The following is a 19,972-nucleotide window of genomic DNA, read 5'->3' on the forward strand; positions in this document are numbered from 1 at the left end:
AACCACAGGAAGGTTTTTTACAGAAGACAGAACATGAGCGCTTGTGTCATCCTGCCAGGGAGCTAAGAGAGAGAAGGGGGGGGGGTATTTGTTACAATATTTGTATTACAAAAGCACAGGGTCAACTAGATGAGGCAAGTCTTTGAACTGCTGCGGTCAGGCAAGCGATACCGGAGCCTCCCCCTCAGCGTACGGGCCGCACAGACCGTGCAGGTTTTTAAATCACTTTTAGAAACCTACCTGTTCTCCCTGCCCCCCCCCCCCCCACTTAATCACCACTAGACCCCTGGCCCTTCGATCCACTTTGTTTTACTGTGTCCTACCTGTTTTTATTACATTCATTGTTTTACTGTGTTTTTAATTGTATATCTTGCATCGTTTTATTTAGTTTTTTATCAACCTGCCTGTGAAGCAATTTGGTGCCAGCTGCCACTGCCTGGAAATGTGCTATACAAATAAAATTGACTTGACTTGACTTGACTACAGAGAGACTCAGAAGGAGCTTCTATCCCCAGGCCATCAGGATGCTCAACGACAATAACACTATGTAACACAACCCATCATCTACACTCACAGCACACACATCCACACGCACACACTCACTTTAAACAAACAACTCACCTTAACACCCACTCTACTCATTTTAGACACTTTAACACACTTTATATTTAGTAGTAGAGATTTGCACTACAATTCATACCTCATTGCACCTTACCCTAAGTTTGTACCTCATCCCATTTCTGCATTGTACCTCACTGTTACTCTTTTTACTCTGTATTCTATTGTATATATGTATATTGACTGAACACTTTATTTGACGTACTTTTGACTTTTTATCTATTTTATACTGTTGATCTATTTTTATCTAGCAGCACACTCCCAGGGGCTCATACAGGAAAAAAACATTTCATGGAAAAGTATTCTGTATTTTACTATGACAACTAATAAACAAACTTGAACTTGAAACTTGTTTGTAGTTTTACTACACCCACATGTTATGTTCTTCCTGTGCCTCAGGACCGGTCAGTGAGTATTATTATGTGAACCACTGTCTCCTAAAGAGAGAACCCTCCGACCTGTGATGTAAATCTGGGACTGCTCCATAGACAATACATTGGGCTCTGATTCTGTGAGGCCATACAATGTTTGTGTGAGCTCTTGCACCCAAATGGGGTTTATATTGTAGCGTTACTAGATGGTTTAGAATAGGGGCGAACGGGGATAGTTGTCACACGTTTTTTACTCTAGTGTGAATTGCCCATCATCAAAACATCTTTCAATAGTCATTCCTACCTGGGCGTTATCCTGGACTCCACCCTTTCCTATCAATCCCATGTCAATTCCCTTACCAAATCCGCCTTCTTTCACCTCAGAAACATTTCCAGACTCTGACCATCACTTTCCGACACCACAGCTGAGACCCTCATCCACGCCTTCGTCACCTCCCGCCTGCCTGGACAGGCTCCAGTATGTTAAAAATTCAGCTCCCAGGGTTCTAACCCGCACCAAACCCTGGCAGCACATCACCCCCACCCTCATGCACCTCCACTGGCTCCCCATCAAATCCTGCATCACCTACAAAACCCTCCTGCTCACCTACAAATCCCTTCACGCCCTGGCACCTCAGTACCTCACTGACCTCCTCCACCCCCTCACTCAGTCACGGTCCCTGCGATCCACGGACACTGGTCAGCTCTCCATCCCCTGAACCAGACTACGGACGTTCGGGGACAGTGTGGCAGCTCCCACCCTCTGGAACTCCCTCCCTGCAGAACTCCGCACCGCCCCAACTCTGGACTCATTTAAAAAACTGCTCAAAACCCACCTCTTCAACTTGGCCTTTAACCCCTAACTTTCTCACTCTATATGTATATGTTGTGTCTGTCCACTATGTTGTTAATTTGTCATCTCCCCCCCCCCCCTATGTAAAGCGACCTTGGGTCCTCTGAAAGGCACTATATAAAACGAAGTTATTATTATTATTATTACATTAAATTGAAGCTAATGACGGAGCATCGCCGTCGGTTGTGTGATAGTAAAGGGCTAACCTTCTGTCGTGTGGCAGTGGAAGGGTTAAGACGCATACAAGTTAAATTGTGAAATGTTTTAAAACAGCCATTATAGTATTACCAACATTATAGTAACAGTTATCATTTAAGAAACCAGGCAGGCGGTAGAGGCATTCCATGTTATTTGAAGTATATCAAAAAGCAGGGTAGCCGGACCAGCACTCACAGGTTCAATGTTTTTTAATGGCAGCCTGAATAAAAAGCAGACATGTTTCGGACAATGTCCTTCTTCAGTGATATGGCTAGCCTGAAGAAGGACATTGTCCGAAACATGTCTGCTTTTTATTCAGGCTGCCATTAAAAAACATTGAACCTGTGAGTGCTGGTCCGGCTACCCTGCTTTTTGATATACTGAACTTTATGGGATTACAGCACCCAGTGTGAGAACTTGTGAGCGCGGTCTAACTTGACTATATGTTATTTGAAGTATAAACATGGCAATAACACACCCCAAAGTACTATTGATGTACTTAACACTGAATGTACCGCACATAAAACTTCCACCACTTACAGACAAGCACGTTCAAAGCATCATTCATCTCACGATCTGAACCAACTCATGTCTTCAGATAAAGACGTTTAAAAGCATCATTCATAGGCCCCGCCCATAAGGGCGAAAATAAAAACAAATAACTGAATCCCCAAAATGTAAATCAGACTCTATGGTTCTGAAACATTCCTTTGTTGATCTCCGTTGGCTTGAGGATATTATTGTACCGCAAAATGAATGTGAAATAATTTTATCAGATGAAGAAACTTGTTTTGAATCAAAATCCCTTCGGACACGTTTTATTGTTCCAGGAAGTAGAGGCTGTATACCGCATGCATGCATGACATACAAATGATCTGAGGAGAGAAGATGGATGTGTCATGTCTGGAGTTTGGCAAAGGCATGCTATTCCCTCTCCCAGAGGACATTAACATATTTTATTTATGTGTGGCCGTGTGTGTGTGTGTGCGTGTGTGTGTGAAGGAGTGAGCTTACTGTATGACTATGTATGCGTTTGTGCATTTGGCAGCAATCATCTTAATGACACCATCTGATAAACATTCAAGTCACAGAACCAGTTTAAAAAACAAAGTCAGTCAGTGTGTCAGTGCATGTGCGTGTGTGTGTGTGTGTGTGTGTGTGTGCATGTGCGTGCGTGTGTGTGTGTGTGTGCGTGTGTGTGTGTGTGTGTGTGTGTGCGTGTGTGTGTGTGTGCGTGTGTGTGTGTGTGTGTGTGTGTGTGTGTGTGTGTGCGTGTGTGTGTGCGTGTGTGTGTGTGTGTGCGTGTGTGTGTGCGTGTGTGTGTGTGTGTGTGTGTGTGTGTGTGTGTGTGTGTGTGCGTGTGTTTGTGCGTGTGTGTGTGTGTGTGTGTGTGTGTGTGCGTGTGTGTGTGCGTGTGTGTGTGTGTGTGTGTGCGTGTGTTTGTGCGTGTGTGTGTGTGTGTGCGTGTGTGTGTGCAGGGTATGATTTGCAAAGTGGGGGGGGGGGGGGGGGGGGGGATTTCCCTACCTCTGCTTTTCACATCTCTACCTCTGGTCGTTTTATCACCGGTGAGGATCTGATTTATCCTCCTTCTGGTCGTCTTTAATAGACTATCATTCATTCCAGCACTGAATCAAAAACACGACTTTCTCAAAATTGTCGACACACTGCCTGCCAGTCTCCTCCTCTCAGTCTACATATCAGCTACATGCCAGTCTCCTCCTCTCAGTCTACATATCAGCTACCTGCCAGTCTCCTCCTCTCAGTCTACATATCAGCTGCCTCCCAGTCTCCTCCTCTCAGTCTACATATCAGCTACATGCCAGTCTCCTCCTCTCAGTCTACATATCAGCTGCCTGCCAGTCTCCTCCTCTCAGTCTACATATCAGCTGCCTGCAGTCTCCTCCTCTCAGTCTACATATCAGCTACATGCCAGTCTCCTCCTCTCAGTCTACATATCAGCTGCCTGCCAGTCTCCTCCTCTCAGTCTACATATCAGCTGCCTGCCAGTCTCCTCCTCTCAGTCTACATATCAGCTGCCTGCAGTCTCCTCCTCTCAGTCTACATATCAGCTACATGCCAGTCTCCTCCTCTCAGTCTACATATCAGCTACATGCCAGTCTCCCCTCTCAGTCTACATATCAGCTACCTGCCAGTCTCCTCCTCTCAGTCTACATATCAGCTGCCTCCCAGTCTCCTCCTCTCAGTCTACATATCAGCTACATGCCAGTCTCCTCCTCTCAGTCTACATATCAGCTACATGCCAGTCTCCTCCTCTCAGTCTACATATCAGCTACCTGCCAGTCTCCTCCTCTCAGTCTACATATCAGCTACATGCCAGTCTCCTCCTCTCAGTCTACATATCAGCTGCCTGCCAGTCTCCTCCTCTCAGTCTACATATCAGCTACATGCCAGTCTCCTCCTCTCAGTCTACATATCAGCTACATGCCAGTCTCCCCTCTCAGTCTACATATCAGCTACCTGCCAGTCTCCTCCTCTCAGTCTACATATCAGCTACCTGCCAGTCTCCTCCTCTCAGTCTACATATCAGCTACATGCCAGTCTCCCCTCTCAGTCTACATATCAGCTGCCTGTCAGTTTCCTCCTCTCAGTCTACATATCAGCTGCCTGCCAGTCTCCTCCTCTCAGTCTACATATCAGCTGCCTGCAGTCTCCTCCTCTCAGTCTACATATCAGCTGCCTGCAGTCTCCCCTCTCAGTCTACATATCAGCTGCCTGTCAGTCTCCTCCTCTCAGTCTACATATCAGCTGCCTGCAGTCTCCTCCTCTCAGTCTACATATCAGCTACATGCCAGTCTCCTCCTCTCAGTCTACATATCAGCTGCCTGCAGTCTCCTCCTCTCAGTCTACATATCAGCTACATGCCAGTCTCCTCCTCTCAGTCTACATATCAGCTGCCTGTCAGTCTCCTCCTCTCAGTCTACATATCAGCTGCCTGCAGTCTCCTCCTCTCAGTCTACATATCAGCTACATGCCAGTCTCCTCCTCTCAGCCTACATATCAGCTACATGCCAGTCTCCTCCTCTCAGCCTACATATCAGCTACATGCCAGTCTCCTCCTCTCAGCCTACATATCAGCTGCCTGTCAGTCTCCTCCTCTCAGTCTACATATCAGCTGCCTGCAGTCTCCTCCTCTCAGTCTACATATCAGCTACATGCCAGTCTCTCCTCCTCTCAGCCTACATATCAGCTTTTATACACTGCCTGCTCCCGGTCCTCTCGCCGGGACAGAGAGACACACTTCCGACTTAAGCCGCAAGTTGTGTTGCTGCACGCTGCATCGCGCCACTCAAGACGTGCTCTGTAGCATCAAAGGAAAGTGGTGGAGATGGGAGCGACTGGGTGAATCCACTGGAGGATGTTGATCTCGATCTCAAGAGACTAAGACTAAATGTATGATATTTGACAGAAAGCAAGCATGTACATAACCTTGTTTTTGTTACAGCCTCCCCCCCCCCTTCCCTCAAAAGGCCTTTGCTTTTTGGACAGGTTGCTTTTGTATATAAGAATTTGTTCTTAATTGCGGCTGGGTGGCGCAGCGGACATTGCACTCGTCACCAACGCAAGAGACACCGGGTTCGACTCCGGCTGTCGGCGTTGCCTCCGGCTTGGGCCGGCCGTCATACTGACTCAATTGGCAGAGTTAGCGGGTGGAAGTCGATGGGTGGTAACCTGGACGTTGTGGACAGTGACTCCTACAGGTCGGTTGGGGGACGCCTGCACAGCAGAGACAGGAAATGGCGGGGGCAGTGTGAGCCTCCCACACGTTACACCTCGCCAATGAGAGTCCGCGCTGGCAGGTGAAAAGATGTGACAGGCTGCCTCCACATGTATCGGAGGGGACATGTGATGCAAGGCTTCTATCCTCCCTACAACCGAACAGTGGGGGGCATATGCGAGCAACGTTCAAGACAGGGGAGGGGAGAATTAGCACGGCTAAATTGGGATGGGAGAAAAATTTAAAAAGAGGAGAAAAAGTGGATAAAAAAAATTGTTCTTAATTGCTTGCCTGGAAAAAACAAAGGTTAAATAAATAAATACAAATCTTGTCGGCTTCTTCCTAAGCATCCCTGTCACAGCGCGACACACCAGTCGCGCGCAAAGGCAGGTGGGCCTTTCGCTCCCATGTTAACGGACGTAGCTGTGCCCACCGGCCGATAGCGGGCGCGCCACTCGCGGGCGGGAAGCGTATTTAATGGCGTTGGTTGGATTCAGAGGCGTGCGCCACGCGCATTTTCACAGAAATACACTCAATATCTGCATTATTATAGATGCTGTTCAACCAGCCAATGTGTCTGTATCTTTCCCAATACAAATAAACCATATTACTATACTTTTTCAGGAGTACAGTCACACTGATCATCATTCTAAAATGAATTCTAACATTCTAATTAATTATATAATAACGGGTTATACATGGACAATAGAACACTCGAACTGGAAATCTTAAAAAAATCTTCAAACAGGGACTGACTTCGCAATAGACTATAGGCATTTACAGCTGTTCCAATGTACATGTGCCTTCCTCCGTGCGCTTTCGCCCGCTCTCTGAAGTCGGACTCGGTGTGCCCGGCCACATGCGGAACCCGCGAGTGTCTGCATGCGCGGCTGTGTGTTTGCGCTGTGACACACGCCCTCTAGAGGCTGCTCTCCCTGTCACACATGGCCTCGTGGAGTTTCAAGTTTCTTTATTAGTTGTCATAAAAAAATACAGAATACTTTTCTACGAAATGCTTTTTTCTGTCATGAGCCCCTGGGAGTGTGCTAGATAAAAATAGATAACAAGTATAAAATAGACAAAGTCAAAAGAACGTAAGCAAAAAGTGTTCAGTCAATATACAACAGCAGCAACCGCAACCCCCGGACCCTCTTCTCCACTGTCAAGAAACTCCTACAACCCCCGGACAATAACTCACTCTCCTCCCCTGACCTCTGCAACTCGTTTCTCCTCTCCTTCAATAACAAAATATCTCAAATCAACAGCTCACTGACTGCCCGCATCGCCAACTCCCCCAAATCAACAGCTCACTGACTGCCCGCATCGCCAACTCCCCCACCCTCGCCCCCCCCCCCCCCCCCCCCCCCCACTATCATTTTCCCCCACCTGACTCCATCCCTCCCACCCCTTTTACTGCCTTCGCCCCAGTCGACTCCTCCTTCATCACAGACCTCATGACCACCTCCAAGTCCACTACCTGCTCCCTTGACCCCCTCCCCACTACTCTCACCAAGGCCTGCCTCCCTGCTCTCATCCCGCACCTCACCACCTACTTCAACCAGTCACTATCCCTACCTGACTGACCTCCTTCTCCCCTACCGCCCCACCCGTTCCCTCCGGTCCTCTTCCACTCTTTCCCTCACTGTCCCGTCATCCAAACGTAAAGGTTTCGGTGACCGGGCCTTCTCACGAGCTGCACCCAGACTCTGGAACTCCCTCCCTCAGACCATCAGAGACTCTCCCTCACTCTCCACCTTCAAATCCAGACTCAAAGCCTACCTGTTCGCCCTAGCATTCAACCTTCCTTACCTATAACCCCTCTCCTCCAACCCACCACCATTTCCCCCTGCCCTACGTTCTCTCCTCTCCTGCCCCCCCACCCCCCTTGGTTTTCCCTTACTCTCCTCCCGACTGTCTCCCCTACTCACTCCCGTACTTGTTATCCGTTACTTGTGGTTTTATGTTCCTGTGTATTTCTTATTGTCCTCCGTTTCCCTGTGGTTTTATGTTTTTTTGTTTTCTTTGTTTCTTTTTTGCCTATTGTCAGCGACTTTGGGTCTTTGAAAAGCGCTATACAAAATAAATGAATTATTATTATTATTGTGTATCATCATGTACAATATACAATACAGAGTAGAAAAAAGAGTAACAGTGAGTTACAGTACAATACAGTATACAGTACAATCCAGAAATGGGATGAGGTACAAACTTAGGGTAAGGTGCAATGAGGTATGAGTTGTAGTGCAAATCTCTTTACTACTAAATATAAAGTGTGTTAAAGTGTCTAAAGTGAGTAAAGTGGGTGTTAAGGTGAGTGTTTATTTAAAGTGAGTGTGTGCGTGTGGATGTGTGTGCAGTGAGTGTAGATGATGGGTTGTGTTACATAGTGTTATTGTCGTTGAGCATCCTGATGGCCTGGGGATAGAAGCTCCTTCTGAGTCTCTCTGTGCCGGCCATGAGACTCCGGTATCACTTGCCTGACCGCAGCAGTTCAAAGAGGCTGTTGTTTGGGCGGCTGGAGTCTAACTGCTGATAGACCAACGGGACTTGAAAGGGGTTGTGATGATTCTCTGGGTTCTCTGATTATTCTCAGGGGCTCTCCCCGTCACACATCAAACCGTCAAAGTAACATTTCTCTCTGATATTCACAAGAGTTTTTATAACCGTCCTCTTCGTCACAAGGCTCTAAGCAGCACGGTCCAGCAATAAAAAATGTAGCATTATATTTGTTTTATTATTTAACTGTATTTTAATTTTTTCACCCCTTGTCCTCCCAAAAAAAAGAAAAACACGGGACAAAGGAAGAGAACTAATGAGCACTTTACATTCCTAACGAAGAGTTCGATGAACATTCTCATTCTTCACAAAAGATTAAGAAAAGTAAAAAAATAAATAAAATAAAAAAGGACATTACAACGGTTGGATACATTTCAATGTTGTTCAATGTTGCAAAATGAATGTAAAAAACTACTTTATTCCAGTGGCCATTGCCCCCTGAAAAAATTTAAAAAAATTAAATGTATTAAAAAAAAATTCAATTCCTCAAAAGGCCTATAATATGGCACACAGCACTCGATGGTTCAGTTTCAGTTTCTTTAATAGTTGTCATACAGAAGTACAGAATACTTTTATACAAAATGCTTCTTACTGTTGCGCTCCAGAGACTGTGCAAGACAAGATAAGTATGAAATAAAATAACATAGTAAAATTAGAAGTAAAAAAAATGAGGTCACAGTGTTCAGTTTAGACATATGTACAATGTTCGATGCAGAATAGACGTAGTTACCATACAATATACAATACTGTGCAGTGTACTAATATACAATACTATATAGTGCAAGGCAGAAATGGAGAAATGGGACGAGGTGCAATTTAGGTACAATTCACAGTAGGTGTACGAGTTGTAGTGCAAATCCTTTATCAATTAATATAAAGTGTAAGTGTGTTTGTGTGATCTAAAGTGTGGAGAGTGGGTGCTGCAGTGTGTAGTGTGTTGTTTGTTTGAGTGAGTGTGTGCGTGTGGGTGTGTGTGCTGTGTGCATTTGATGGTTGTTGCATAGTGATTATTGTTCGTTTAGCAGCCTGATGGCCTGGGGATAGAAGCTTCTTCTGAGTCTTTCTGTGCTCGCCTTAAGACTCCGGTATCGCTTGCCTGACCGCAGCAGTTCAAAGAGGCAGTTGTTCGGGTGGCTCGAGTCCTTAATAATTCTCTTAGCCTTCCCCTTGCACCGCTTGTTGTAAATGTTCTGGAGGGTGGGAAGCCCCCCTCCAATTGTGCGTTCGGCTGAACGTGTCACTCTTTGTAGTCTGCTACGGTCTTGTGCAGTGCTATTCCCAAACCAGGAGGTGATGTTGCCGGTCAGGATGCTCTCTATTGTACATGAGTAGAAGTTCCTAAGGATCTTCTGACTGACTTGGAACTTCCTTAGGCGCCTGAGGAAGTAGAGGCGTTGTCGTGCCTTCTTCACAACACTGTCAATGTGTGTGGTCCATGTCAAGTCCTCGGATATGTGGGCTCCGAGGTACTTGAAACTGTTCACTCTCTCAACCGGTGCCCCGTCGATGCTGAGGGGGCTGTAGTCCTTGACCCCCGACCTCCTGAAGTCCACAATCATCTCTTTTGTTTTGCTGACGTTCAGGGAGAGGCAGTTCTCCTGACACCACTGTGACAGGTTCTCTACCTCTTCCAGGTAGGCCCTTTCGTCGTTGGCAGAGATCAGGCCCACCACTACTGTGTCATCAGCAAATTTGATGATGGTGTTGTTGTTCCGCTGTGCTACGCAGTCATGTGTGTACAGGGAGTAGAGGAGGGGGCTCAGAACACAGCCCTGGGGGGCCCCTATGTTGAGCGTGATGGATGAGGAGGTGCAGTTGCCGGCTCTTACCACCTGGGGTCTGCCCGTCAGGAAGTCCAAGACCCACTGGCAGAGGTCATAGTTCAAGCCCAGGTCCCTGAACTTGGCTATGAGTTTGGAGGGGACTATGGTATTGAATGCTGAGCTGTAGTCGATGAACAGCATTCTCACATAGTTCCCCTGCCTCTTGTCCAGGTGTGATGCTGCTGTGTGCAGCACATGGGCTATGGCGTCCTCCGTGGACCTGTTGGGGCGATATGCAAATTGCAGAGGGTCCAGGTTGATGGGGAGGGAGGAACAGATGTAGCCCTTCACTAGCTTCTCAAAGCACTTCATGGCTATGGAGGTGAGGGCTACAGGGCGGTAGTCGTTGATGCTGAAAGCTTTGTCTTGGATTTACCAATTTTGTGTTTTGGGGAGCGGTACTGTGACTATGAAGACTATGAAGTTATGTTTAGAGTTTAAGTTAGGTTTTAATAAGGGTTATGTTAACGGTTATGGTTAGGGTTAAAGGTATAATGAGTAGAATTATCCAAAAAACAATATACAGTAGATCCCCTCAATCATCACTTAAGACTCACTGCAGTGTGTGTGGAGGTGTGGTTATCTGCACAGGCCCCTCCTTCCGTCTGTATTCTCCTTCTTTATTTCTATTTTGCTGCATAGGATGTTTCTGGGCGTCAACCTTTGGGCAATAAGTGCGTGTCATATGTAATATATTTACATATTGTATTGTATTGCACAATGTGTATGTATTATAAATACTTGTCAACGTTCTCTTTTTCTACTTAAAGTTGAACCTAAAATATGTTTTAGTGACAATTTCTTAGTGGTAGGTTTTACATGATATCACTGGATCTCTCGGGTCATATTGATCTGCACTGCCTGGACAGGTTGGTCTGATCTACGCTCTGTGTTCACTTAACGGTTAAGGTTATGTAGCACCCTGAATATTCGACTATTATTCAGAAGTGCTGACTTGCCTTTTATCTCCCCTTTGTGCACAAAGACATATTAACTAGTTTCCATTGATATTCTCTCGAACAATGACGCAAGTTTCTCCTTCTCTCACCGGCTGGAATATGGATTATAAACAGTAAACTGAATCATATTCAATCCACCCAGTTCTTCCTGTGGGGCTACTTGGCGGTACCAGCAGGGGGCGGCGGTGGCAGGCGGAGCGCACAAGAGAGGCACGGAGGAGAAGCAAGTCAACTGAAACGGAAGTGGAGAGAACCAGCCTCTTCGACGTTGGACTTGGACCTGAATGGTCGTGTCGTTGGAAGAGCCCCGTAGTGGATCAAGCGGGTGAACGTATTGAACTTGAATATATTACGGGTTATACTAGAAATATAAGCGTAGTAGCGTGTTGCATGTCCCCACTGAACAACCCTAGTGATACAACGAGTTATCCTAGAAGAAAGCGGTATAGCCAAGAGTTGGCTTATGTTAACGTTATCCCCTCCAGCGAGGTGCCCGGCCAGCGTGGCTTGAAGAGGACTGGTGGTTAGAGGCACCCTGCGTTGTTGTATGTTTCGGCTAGCAGGAGGGCTGTCTAGGACCCACAGAGTAGCTTCAGTTAAGGTAGCCCCAGATTATTGTCGCGCGTCGACCCAGCACCGGCAGCCAGCAGCCTGTCTTCGCCGGCGGTCTATATCTGCTCTGCACCGGCGGTCGTCAGCCTAGCACGGGAGTTTGTCCCGTCCAGCAGAGGTCGCCATCACCCAGCACGCGCCTCCAGCCCGCTACTGCCCCCTCAGCCTAACACAGCTTGCTAGCTCCTGAGACGAGAGCGTTCGACGCCATCTTACCACCCGGACAGTGGTTGTGCGGCGAGGCCGCCATCTTGGTTGAGTACACTGGCGCTTCGGTGCTCAGGATCCTATTGCACAGTACACAGTGTGGCGCGGCCTACGGGCGAAGCTAATGTTGCTAACTACAGTTCATAGGGGTACCCCATAAACATTACATGCCGGCATTAGTATAGGACTTTTGTTTGGTAAAGTGGGCCCACCTTTTTAATTTTATTTGAGTGTGATAACGTGTTTGTTCTTTAATAATATTTTCCCATCTACTTAACCCTTTCCCTGTGGGGAGGTTACCGACCTGTTGTTATATAAGTAAAGCCTTAGAGAGGTATTATCACTACTATATAAGTAAAGCCTGAGAGAGGTATTATCCCTGGTACTAACCCAGACGTGGGTGATGAGTCAAGCACATTGAAGTATATTATATTTGGGTCGGCAATACCTGGTTCTATGGGTGGGTGTATTTTACAAGTGTTACAAGAGATGGAATTACAACTGAAGTAGACATAGAACCACACTTTACTATTGACTATTTGTAACTGAACAGTACAAATAAGGATAAAGAACGTAGATGGGAGTCCTGTGTGCGTGTCCATTCCTGAGCCTATTATTAACTCTTTTGGTGTGGGTAACGTTAATACAATTAACCCCTTCCTATCCAACTTCCCCCTTTCCACTATAAGGTTTCTAATGTCACCGAGGGAGGGTACTGCTTGCGGGAGGAACTAAGTTATTTATTTACAATTCAGTCACTAGGTGTGGGAGGGTTAAAGGAGGTATTGGGGGAAGTGAGAGCGAGTTGGGGAGTACTGCTGACCGCCCCGGAAAGGCGAGGAAGACCAGAGTACCAGACCAGGGCCCTCATTCATCAATAGTGTGCGTAGAACATTTCTATTTCCACACGTAAGCACGGAATGTAGAACTAGTGTACGCACAGGGAAGTCGGGATTCATCACACGGTGCGTAAGCAGGCTCTATGCTCCTCCGTGTTGATGAATACCACTTTGTTCTACCGTCAATGCTCGTGCATGATTATCCATATATGGTCATGAAAATGAGGAAACACCCCCCATGGGATGTGAAATAATGGACTGACCCGAGCGGGACTCTGAGAAACTCCACGAAGATTGTTCACTGCTGTCGAACCAAGAAGACACTATCGCGTATTATGATTTATGGGATAAATAAAAGGCGGACTTGTAAACGGTGATGTCAGATATCAACGGCTCCCTAAGACCATTGCTGCAATTCTGCCTGGACAGCTCAAAATACTAATAAAGACCGTTCGTTGACCACTGTTTGGCGTTGGTTGTGTGTCATTATAACCGTGCTGTAATATGAATGCCTTTATTAGTTGTGTTCGATTGGCTATATGATTTTTAGAGGCATCTATTTTGTTGTCGGCTAATAAAGACCGCGCTGGAATATGACTGCCTTTTCCCGTGTTGTTTGATTAATACCCACGGATTAAAGTTCTCCTCAATTCTATTCCAAATCGCGATGGATCTCCCGTCAATTTTCTACCTGCTGCATATGATTTCTAGAGGCATACTACAATCTATTTTGATGTCAGTATTGGGTAGCCTATATAAACAATATAATACGAGAGCATATACAAGAACAATGAATCTCACTGCATGTATGATAGCCTGCCTTTCAATACATGAACTTGAATTCCATCATGTTTGTGTGCGGGACTCACAAGGCTGTTGTCACAATGGGTGGTACCGGTGTACAGTAATAATAACAGTCCACACAATATCACGATCCATGCCATAGCCTATGTTCCATTAGGACATGATCTGTGACGACAAATGTTCTAGAATGTTTGATTAAGATATCATACTCTGACAGCATGCCTATGAGCAACAAAAACGCGAACTTGAATCCCATCATATAGTCTGTCCACTATCTGCATGGTGTCATTGCAATGCGTTTTCTATTCTTTCTTGTACAGTAAAAAGGGGGAAGAACACTATATTCATATGACTTATTCTGCTTACAGCTTCGAAATTCCACTTGTTTCGTTTAACGTAAAGCCTTTTAAATATAATCAAAACGTTCCCGTGTTTCGGCGGTCTGTGCGCAAAATAATAACGAGTTGAGCTTTATGATTTATGATGAATTGAAAATGGGGGACCCTGATGTAAACAGGACGAAAGTTGGTCTGCATCCCCAATTAACAATTGTATGTACTGAGCTGTACTGTACTGTACCCATTCTGCAATCTGTTAATAAACTTTTCAATCAATCAATCAATCAAGCTACGCGGAGCGCAGTCAGTCAGTAGCCTACACCCTGTATATTCCGATAACGCTATATAAACCATGCTGCATTCATTCTGAGAGAAAGATCTATTATTCCAAATGCTATTTATAGGGTTTTGACCATAATTACACTACTGTTGCTATTTTACAATGAACTATAATGAACTACGGTTCGTACAGAACATGCCAGTGTTATTATGCACAGAAGCTCATTTCCTTGTTGTAATAATATATTCTACCACTGGGCGCTAGGTACGCCAGGTCTGAACTGTGCGTAGATGTAAGCACGAAGTCAAGTTCAAGTTGAAATTGATGAATCCCACTCTTTGCTTAGAAATGATCGTACGCACAGGGTAAGCACAGATCTGTGCGTAGAACACGTTGATGAATGAGGGCCCAGGTTGGTAAATCCACTCCCACTGCCGGCCTCCAGTTGACGCTCCAGACCCAAAGACGAAGGTGCAGTCAGACGGAGCTCTACTGTGTCTCGCTACCCAGTGGCTGTGCACACCCGTTCCCACGAAGCAGGGATAATCCACCCTGCTACAGTTAGTTTAAGGTAACAGTGTGGTTATGTTTAGTTTAAGGTAACAGTGTGGTTATGGTTTGGGTTGTGGTTAGTTTAAGGTAACAGTGTGGTTATGGTTTGGGTTGTGGTTAGTTTAAGGTAACAGTGTGGATATGGTTATGGTTATGGTTTGGGTGAGTCTGACTACAGATAATGTTGAGGATCATGAAGAACACACCTAAGGGTGTGAATAATACACACAGAGGTTGTGCGACCGGCATGACAATGCATTGCTGTGTGTGTGTGTGTGTGTGTGTGTGTGTGTGTGTGTGTGTGTGTGTGTGTGTGTGTGTGTGTGTGTGTGTGTGTGTGTGTGTGTGTGTGTGTGTGTGTGTGTGTGTGTGTGTGTGTGTGTGTGTGTGTGTGTGTGTGTGTGTGTGTATGCCAGGTCGATTTCATATGATTGATTGTAATGTGTACGTGTGTGCTTGCATGTGCACCCATGAATTTGCTTTTGTATGTATTTGTTTGGGCTATTTGACATGATTGATTGTAATAGGTGTGCATGTGTGTGTGTGTGTGTGTGTGTGCGTGAGTGTGTGTGTGTGTGTGTGTGTGTGTGTGTGTGTGTGTGTGTGTGTGTGTGTGTGTGTGTGTGTGTGTGTGTGTGTGTGTGTGTGTGTGTGTGTGTGTGTGTGTGTGTGTGTGTCCAGCTGCCCTCATGATAGAGGAGAGGTCAGCAAACACACTCTGCCTGTATAGTATTAGTAAAGATTGCAAGAAGCCTTTGTGACAGAGACATGAGACGGTCCAGGACATTGGTTTGGACACCTTGGAATACGTGAGAAACGGTAAGAACTTCCAGACAAACACGCCAACATTTGGGGAAATTAGCTTACCGTCTTCTCCAGAGAGAGACAAGAAGATAGAGACCAGTTTCCTCTCTCTGTGCGTTCAGTAGAAAGCTAGCTGGCTGCATGTTAGCCTAGCTTAGCACAATGAATGGAAGCGGACATGACCGGTTAAGATAAGATAATCCTTTATTGATCGCCTTGGGGGAATTCGGGTGTCAAAGCAGCATGGGGGGGGGGGGGGGTACAGGGTGGGGGATGCATATCTTCACAGTCCTATACAGTCCAGTATCTATATACACTATTGATACACTTAAAGGAAAACTCCAACATTTTGGGAAATTTGCTTATTTTGCCATCTACCCTGGAGTTAGACAAGAAGACACATAACCTTTTTTCTTCTCTGTGCATGCAGTAGGAGTAGGAAGACGTGCACCGTTAGCCTAGCTTAGCGTCAGTCACTGGAAGTAGGTTCCTCCATTAGCCTATAGTTCCCAACGTCTTCCTACTCCTACTGCGTGCACAGAGAAGAAAAAGGGTATGTATCTTCTTGTCTAACTCCAGGGTAGATGGCAAATAAGCTAATTTCCCAAAATGGTGGAGTCTTCCTTTAAGGTATAGATACAAATACAATATAATAATATAAAAAGTACGAACACAAGATAGTCCAGTGGTAAGAGTCCAGTGATATGAGTCTCTAGTGCAAAGAATCAAGACAGTCGGTGATGTGAGTCTCTAGTTCTCAAGTCCCGAGTTGTGACAGTGATAGCTCTGGCAGCACAACCGGCCGACCAAGCCCTTTGTTGTAGAGCAGGGGTGCCCAACCTTTTTTGAACCAAGATCTACTTTTTTATTTACCACCTAGCCCGAGAGCTACCAGCCAAAATTGTATATTGTAAGCCGTCATTTGAGGCTTTATAAAAGCAGCATAATGAACACAAATCTGTCAGTGTCGAGTCCGACCTCATCTTAAATAACAAACAGCATTGCTTGTTGTAGTTAACAAGGAGAGGAAGAGTTGATTTAGCAAAATTTTTTTTTTTTTTTTTTTTTTATAATCAAATTTTATTAACACTTTAATCGCCGGGGTTAAATTCATAATTTACCATCCCTCGCCAGCCCTATTTAACATGGAGAAGTTCCCCTTCTTTGCAGGGCTATAACTTTTTAAATTCTATTGCTAAATTGCCATTATTATGGCCCATTCAATGTCCTATATGTATTGTTCAGGGTGTAGCAACGTTAAACTTTTTCATTCACATACAGTATTCATACTAAAATATGGTCTAAAGTATAAGTATGTTTTTATCGTTTTCTGCAGCTTTCTTCAGAACGTGATTTATAGCCCTAAATGCATTATATTGATGATCAAATACAGTTTGGTAGGAATCTGTGCGAGATAAAAAATTTCAAATGGACGTGCTTCTAGAAGTTTCTACGTATCATCTGATGATGACCGGATGGGCGGGGGATCGTTTATAATTCCGTGGGCAGCGTTAGATGATTCATCCAGAGTGGGTCATATGTTCATCATAGCAGTTTATATGGAACACGTTAGAATATAACGCTGAATCTTACCGTGGCTTCCTCGCGCCGCTGGCAGATGAGCGTGGAACAGAATTTTTTCTATTATGGGATGTAGAAATGCCCGATCCATTTCCAGGTTGTATAATAGTATATACGTCCAAATCATGTTGTTTTTTCGAGTTATTTGCACCGATCGATGTTCACTGTATCAAGACGGAGTCTCTCTAACGATAGCGAGTGGCCGGACCACATATGGATGAGCACTACCGGTTCAAAGGTTAATATCCGGTTGGCAATCTGCCGATCGGCCACCAGATGGCACTCTTGAACCGCTAGAGAGTTGAGAGGAGATCAGCAGTGTGTCTCAGGGCTCCGGAAAGGAAATATGATTTCGATGACAGATTTTTGAAATATTGACATCAAAGACGAGTTACGGCGTCTTCGGCAGAATGAGCATGGCTAGGAATGACGAGTTCCGGCGTTTTCGTCGGTTAAAGTGTTAATCAAGGTCTACTTGAAATCAGCCCGCGATCTACCTGTCGATCGCGATCGACTGGTTGGGCACCACTGTTGTAGAGCCTGATGGCTGTGTCGGGGCGGGGGGGGGGGAGTCTTAGGTTGAACGTGCTCTTCATTCTGGCTATTTCCTCGTAGAGGTGTTAGTTGGACAAGGCCTGGGCTAACCGGCACTGTCCGCTTCCATTCATCCAGCTAATTTCCCCAAATGTTGGCGTGTTCCTTTAACTACAAGCGAGAATGCAACAGAGGGGAAATACCTATCCTACTGTGTCCTCTATTGTTCCCTCCCCTGATATTAACCACCAGGACATGGATTACAATCATGAAAATGATGACATGGTTTTTATATGGCAAGCTCCGACCACTCCTCTAGGTATCCCAATGTTGTCCCACTGTTCTGACTATTCAAACGTGCCATGCATGCGGAGCTACAGTATGAACGCTCGCACCACTGCCACAAAACACCCGCGACACTAAGCACAGTACGGCGTGCTGCTTGTACTCACTATCTTCCTGTCTTGGAACTTTTAGGGTTAAGGTTCTGGTTCTGTGTCAGCTCTAGTTGACACTGACAGTGTCTGGCACTTATCTGTGTTTCATTACACATATGAGTGCATGCTTACCAACTGTCTCACCTGTTTTACTGCAACACTACTATCACCGACATCTAAGAAGGGAGATCCCCGCTTGAACGGCCCTTCTAAGGTTTCTCTCCTCCACATTGCCTGTGGTGCTTTTTTTCCTATTGCTAGGTTTTTAGTGAGTTTGTCTGGGAGTGTTGCATTTATTTAGTTTATTTATTTTACATTTTTTGGACTTCATGGTGTTTTTGTTTTGTTTCTTGACTTATTGTGATGTTTCTTCTTGACTTGTTTAAAGAAGACGTGTCCGGCCCATGGGGACATTAACGTGTGTTGTCGGGCCTTACAAATACATTTGATTTTATCTGATTTTATTTGTGTAGTCTGACGTCACTTTAGTTTCCCGCACGGTCCACCTGTATGGGGATTTATCATTGGGAAAATGTATTATCGGCTATTGTAATAATTCTGCCTCATGAACATTGGCAAGCTTTCCATTTTTGCACAAAATGAGTTCCCTTCTATCACTAACATTATTGTTAAGCATTTTTGGTTGAAATAAAATTATACATAATTATTTTACGATTAATTGCAAATTGTTTCATGTTGAGCTATAGATTGTGGATGAATACACACAGAAAGGTACACAATGCCAATGTTCATGCTTTATTTGTTTTAAATTAGATGATTTATCTGTGTCGATTTGTCCATTGGAAATACATTGCAATTTCAAGCGAGGTGGACCGGCTGGAAACAACAATGACGTAACCACTACACCTCCCTATATAGGTGCACACAGGCATAATGGGGACATTAATGTGTTGTCGGGCCTTACAAATACATTTGATTTGATTTGATTTGATTTGATTTGATTTGGTACTCACTATCTTCCTGTCGTAGAACTCCCCGCTGCTGTAGGTGGTGGCGAGGGTGGAGGCGCACACCTCCAGGTACCAGGGCTTGTTCCCGTTCTCCGTGGTGCTGGACACCGAGATGGTGTAGATGCTGTTGGTGTACCCATCGCAGGAGCAGTGGTCGCCCTGACGCCCGCCGTTGCCCGACGCCCAGACGAAGATGGAACCCAGGCCTTTGCGGCCCTGCAGCGCGACACATGGATGAATGGTTTTATTTCGGTCTTCTTTTACAAAGCATAGTAGTAGAACATAAAAAAAAAACTGAAACTAATTAAATGACCGAAAAGGTGTAGGCTGAAGCCGAGGCCTACCCTTTTTACATTACATTATTTACACACAAAAAAAAATACAAAAAATAAACATAATTCAGTACATCATTTAGCAAAGGTTACAAAAGTTTCATAGTTTTATGTACAAAACGTATACACATTTATTTATGTAATCTTTTTTTATATATATGTTTTATCTTTTTTTTTTCTTCACTATTTTCACTATTTTTTTCACTATTTATGTTATAGATCAAATATAATTAGGATAATAATAAGCTTTTATATTTATGTATCACCTTATATTTGAGTAATTTCTTAAAAGTTTCTAGCGAACTACACATTTTTACTTCTTTGTCAAAGTTATTCCATAGTTTTGTCCCTTTAACAGATATACCGGTACATCGACTTTTTTATATTTGTCCTTGCCTTTGCGATATTGAATACACAAGTTCCCCTAAGTCTATACCGGCTCTCTCTAGTCTGGAACGACTCCTGAATGCAACTTGGAAGTGAGTGCTGTTGGACACGTGGCACATGAGTTACAGAGGTGGAAACGGTCGTATTACTCAAGTAGAAGAACTGTCGGTGAACATC

The 19,972-nt window shown here is 45.0% G+C and overlaps 1 protein-coding gene across 1 annotated transcript in view; it reads right to left on the reverse strand.

Annotated features, from left to right (window-relative positions):
- pcsk6 (proprotein convertase subtilisin/kexin type 6) overlaps positions 1-19,972 on the reverse strand; it is a gene marked incomplete at its 5' end in the record, with an annotated part of 408,343 nt that overhangs the window by 288,205 nt on the left and 100,166 nt on the right. The window contains 1 exon segment of the mRNA XM_084308170.1: positions 19,080-19,292. Within this exon segment, the coding sequence (XP_084164296.1) occupies positions 19,080-19,292 (213 nt within the window).

This window comes from Notolepis coatsorum, assembly GCF_963971535.1.
Source record: "Notolepis coatsorum genome assembly, chromosome: 2".
In the NCBI taxonomy this organism is placed as follows: domain Eukaryota; kingdom Metazoa; phylum Chordata; class Actinopteri; order Aulopiformes; family Paralepididae; genus Notolepis; species Notolepis coatsorum.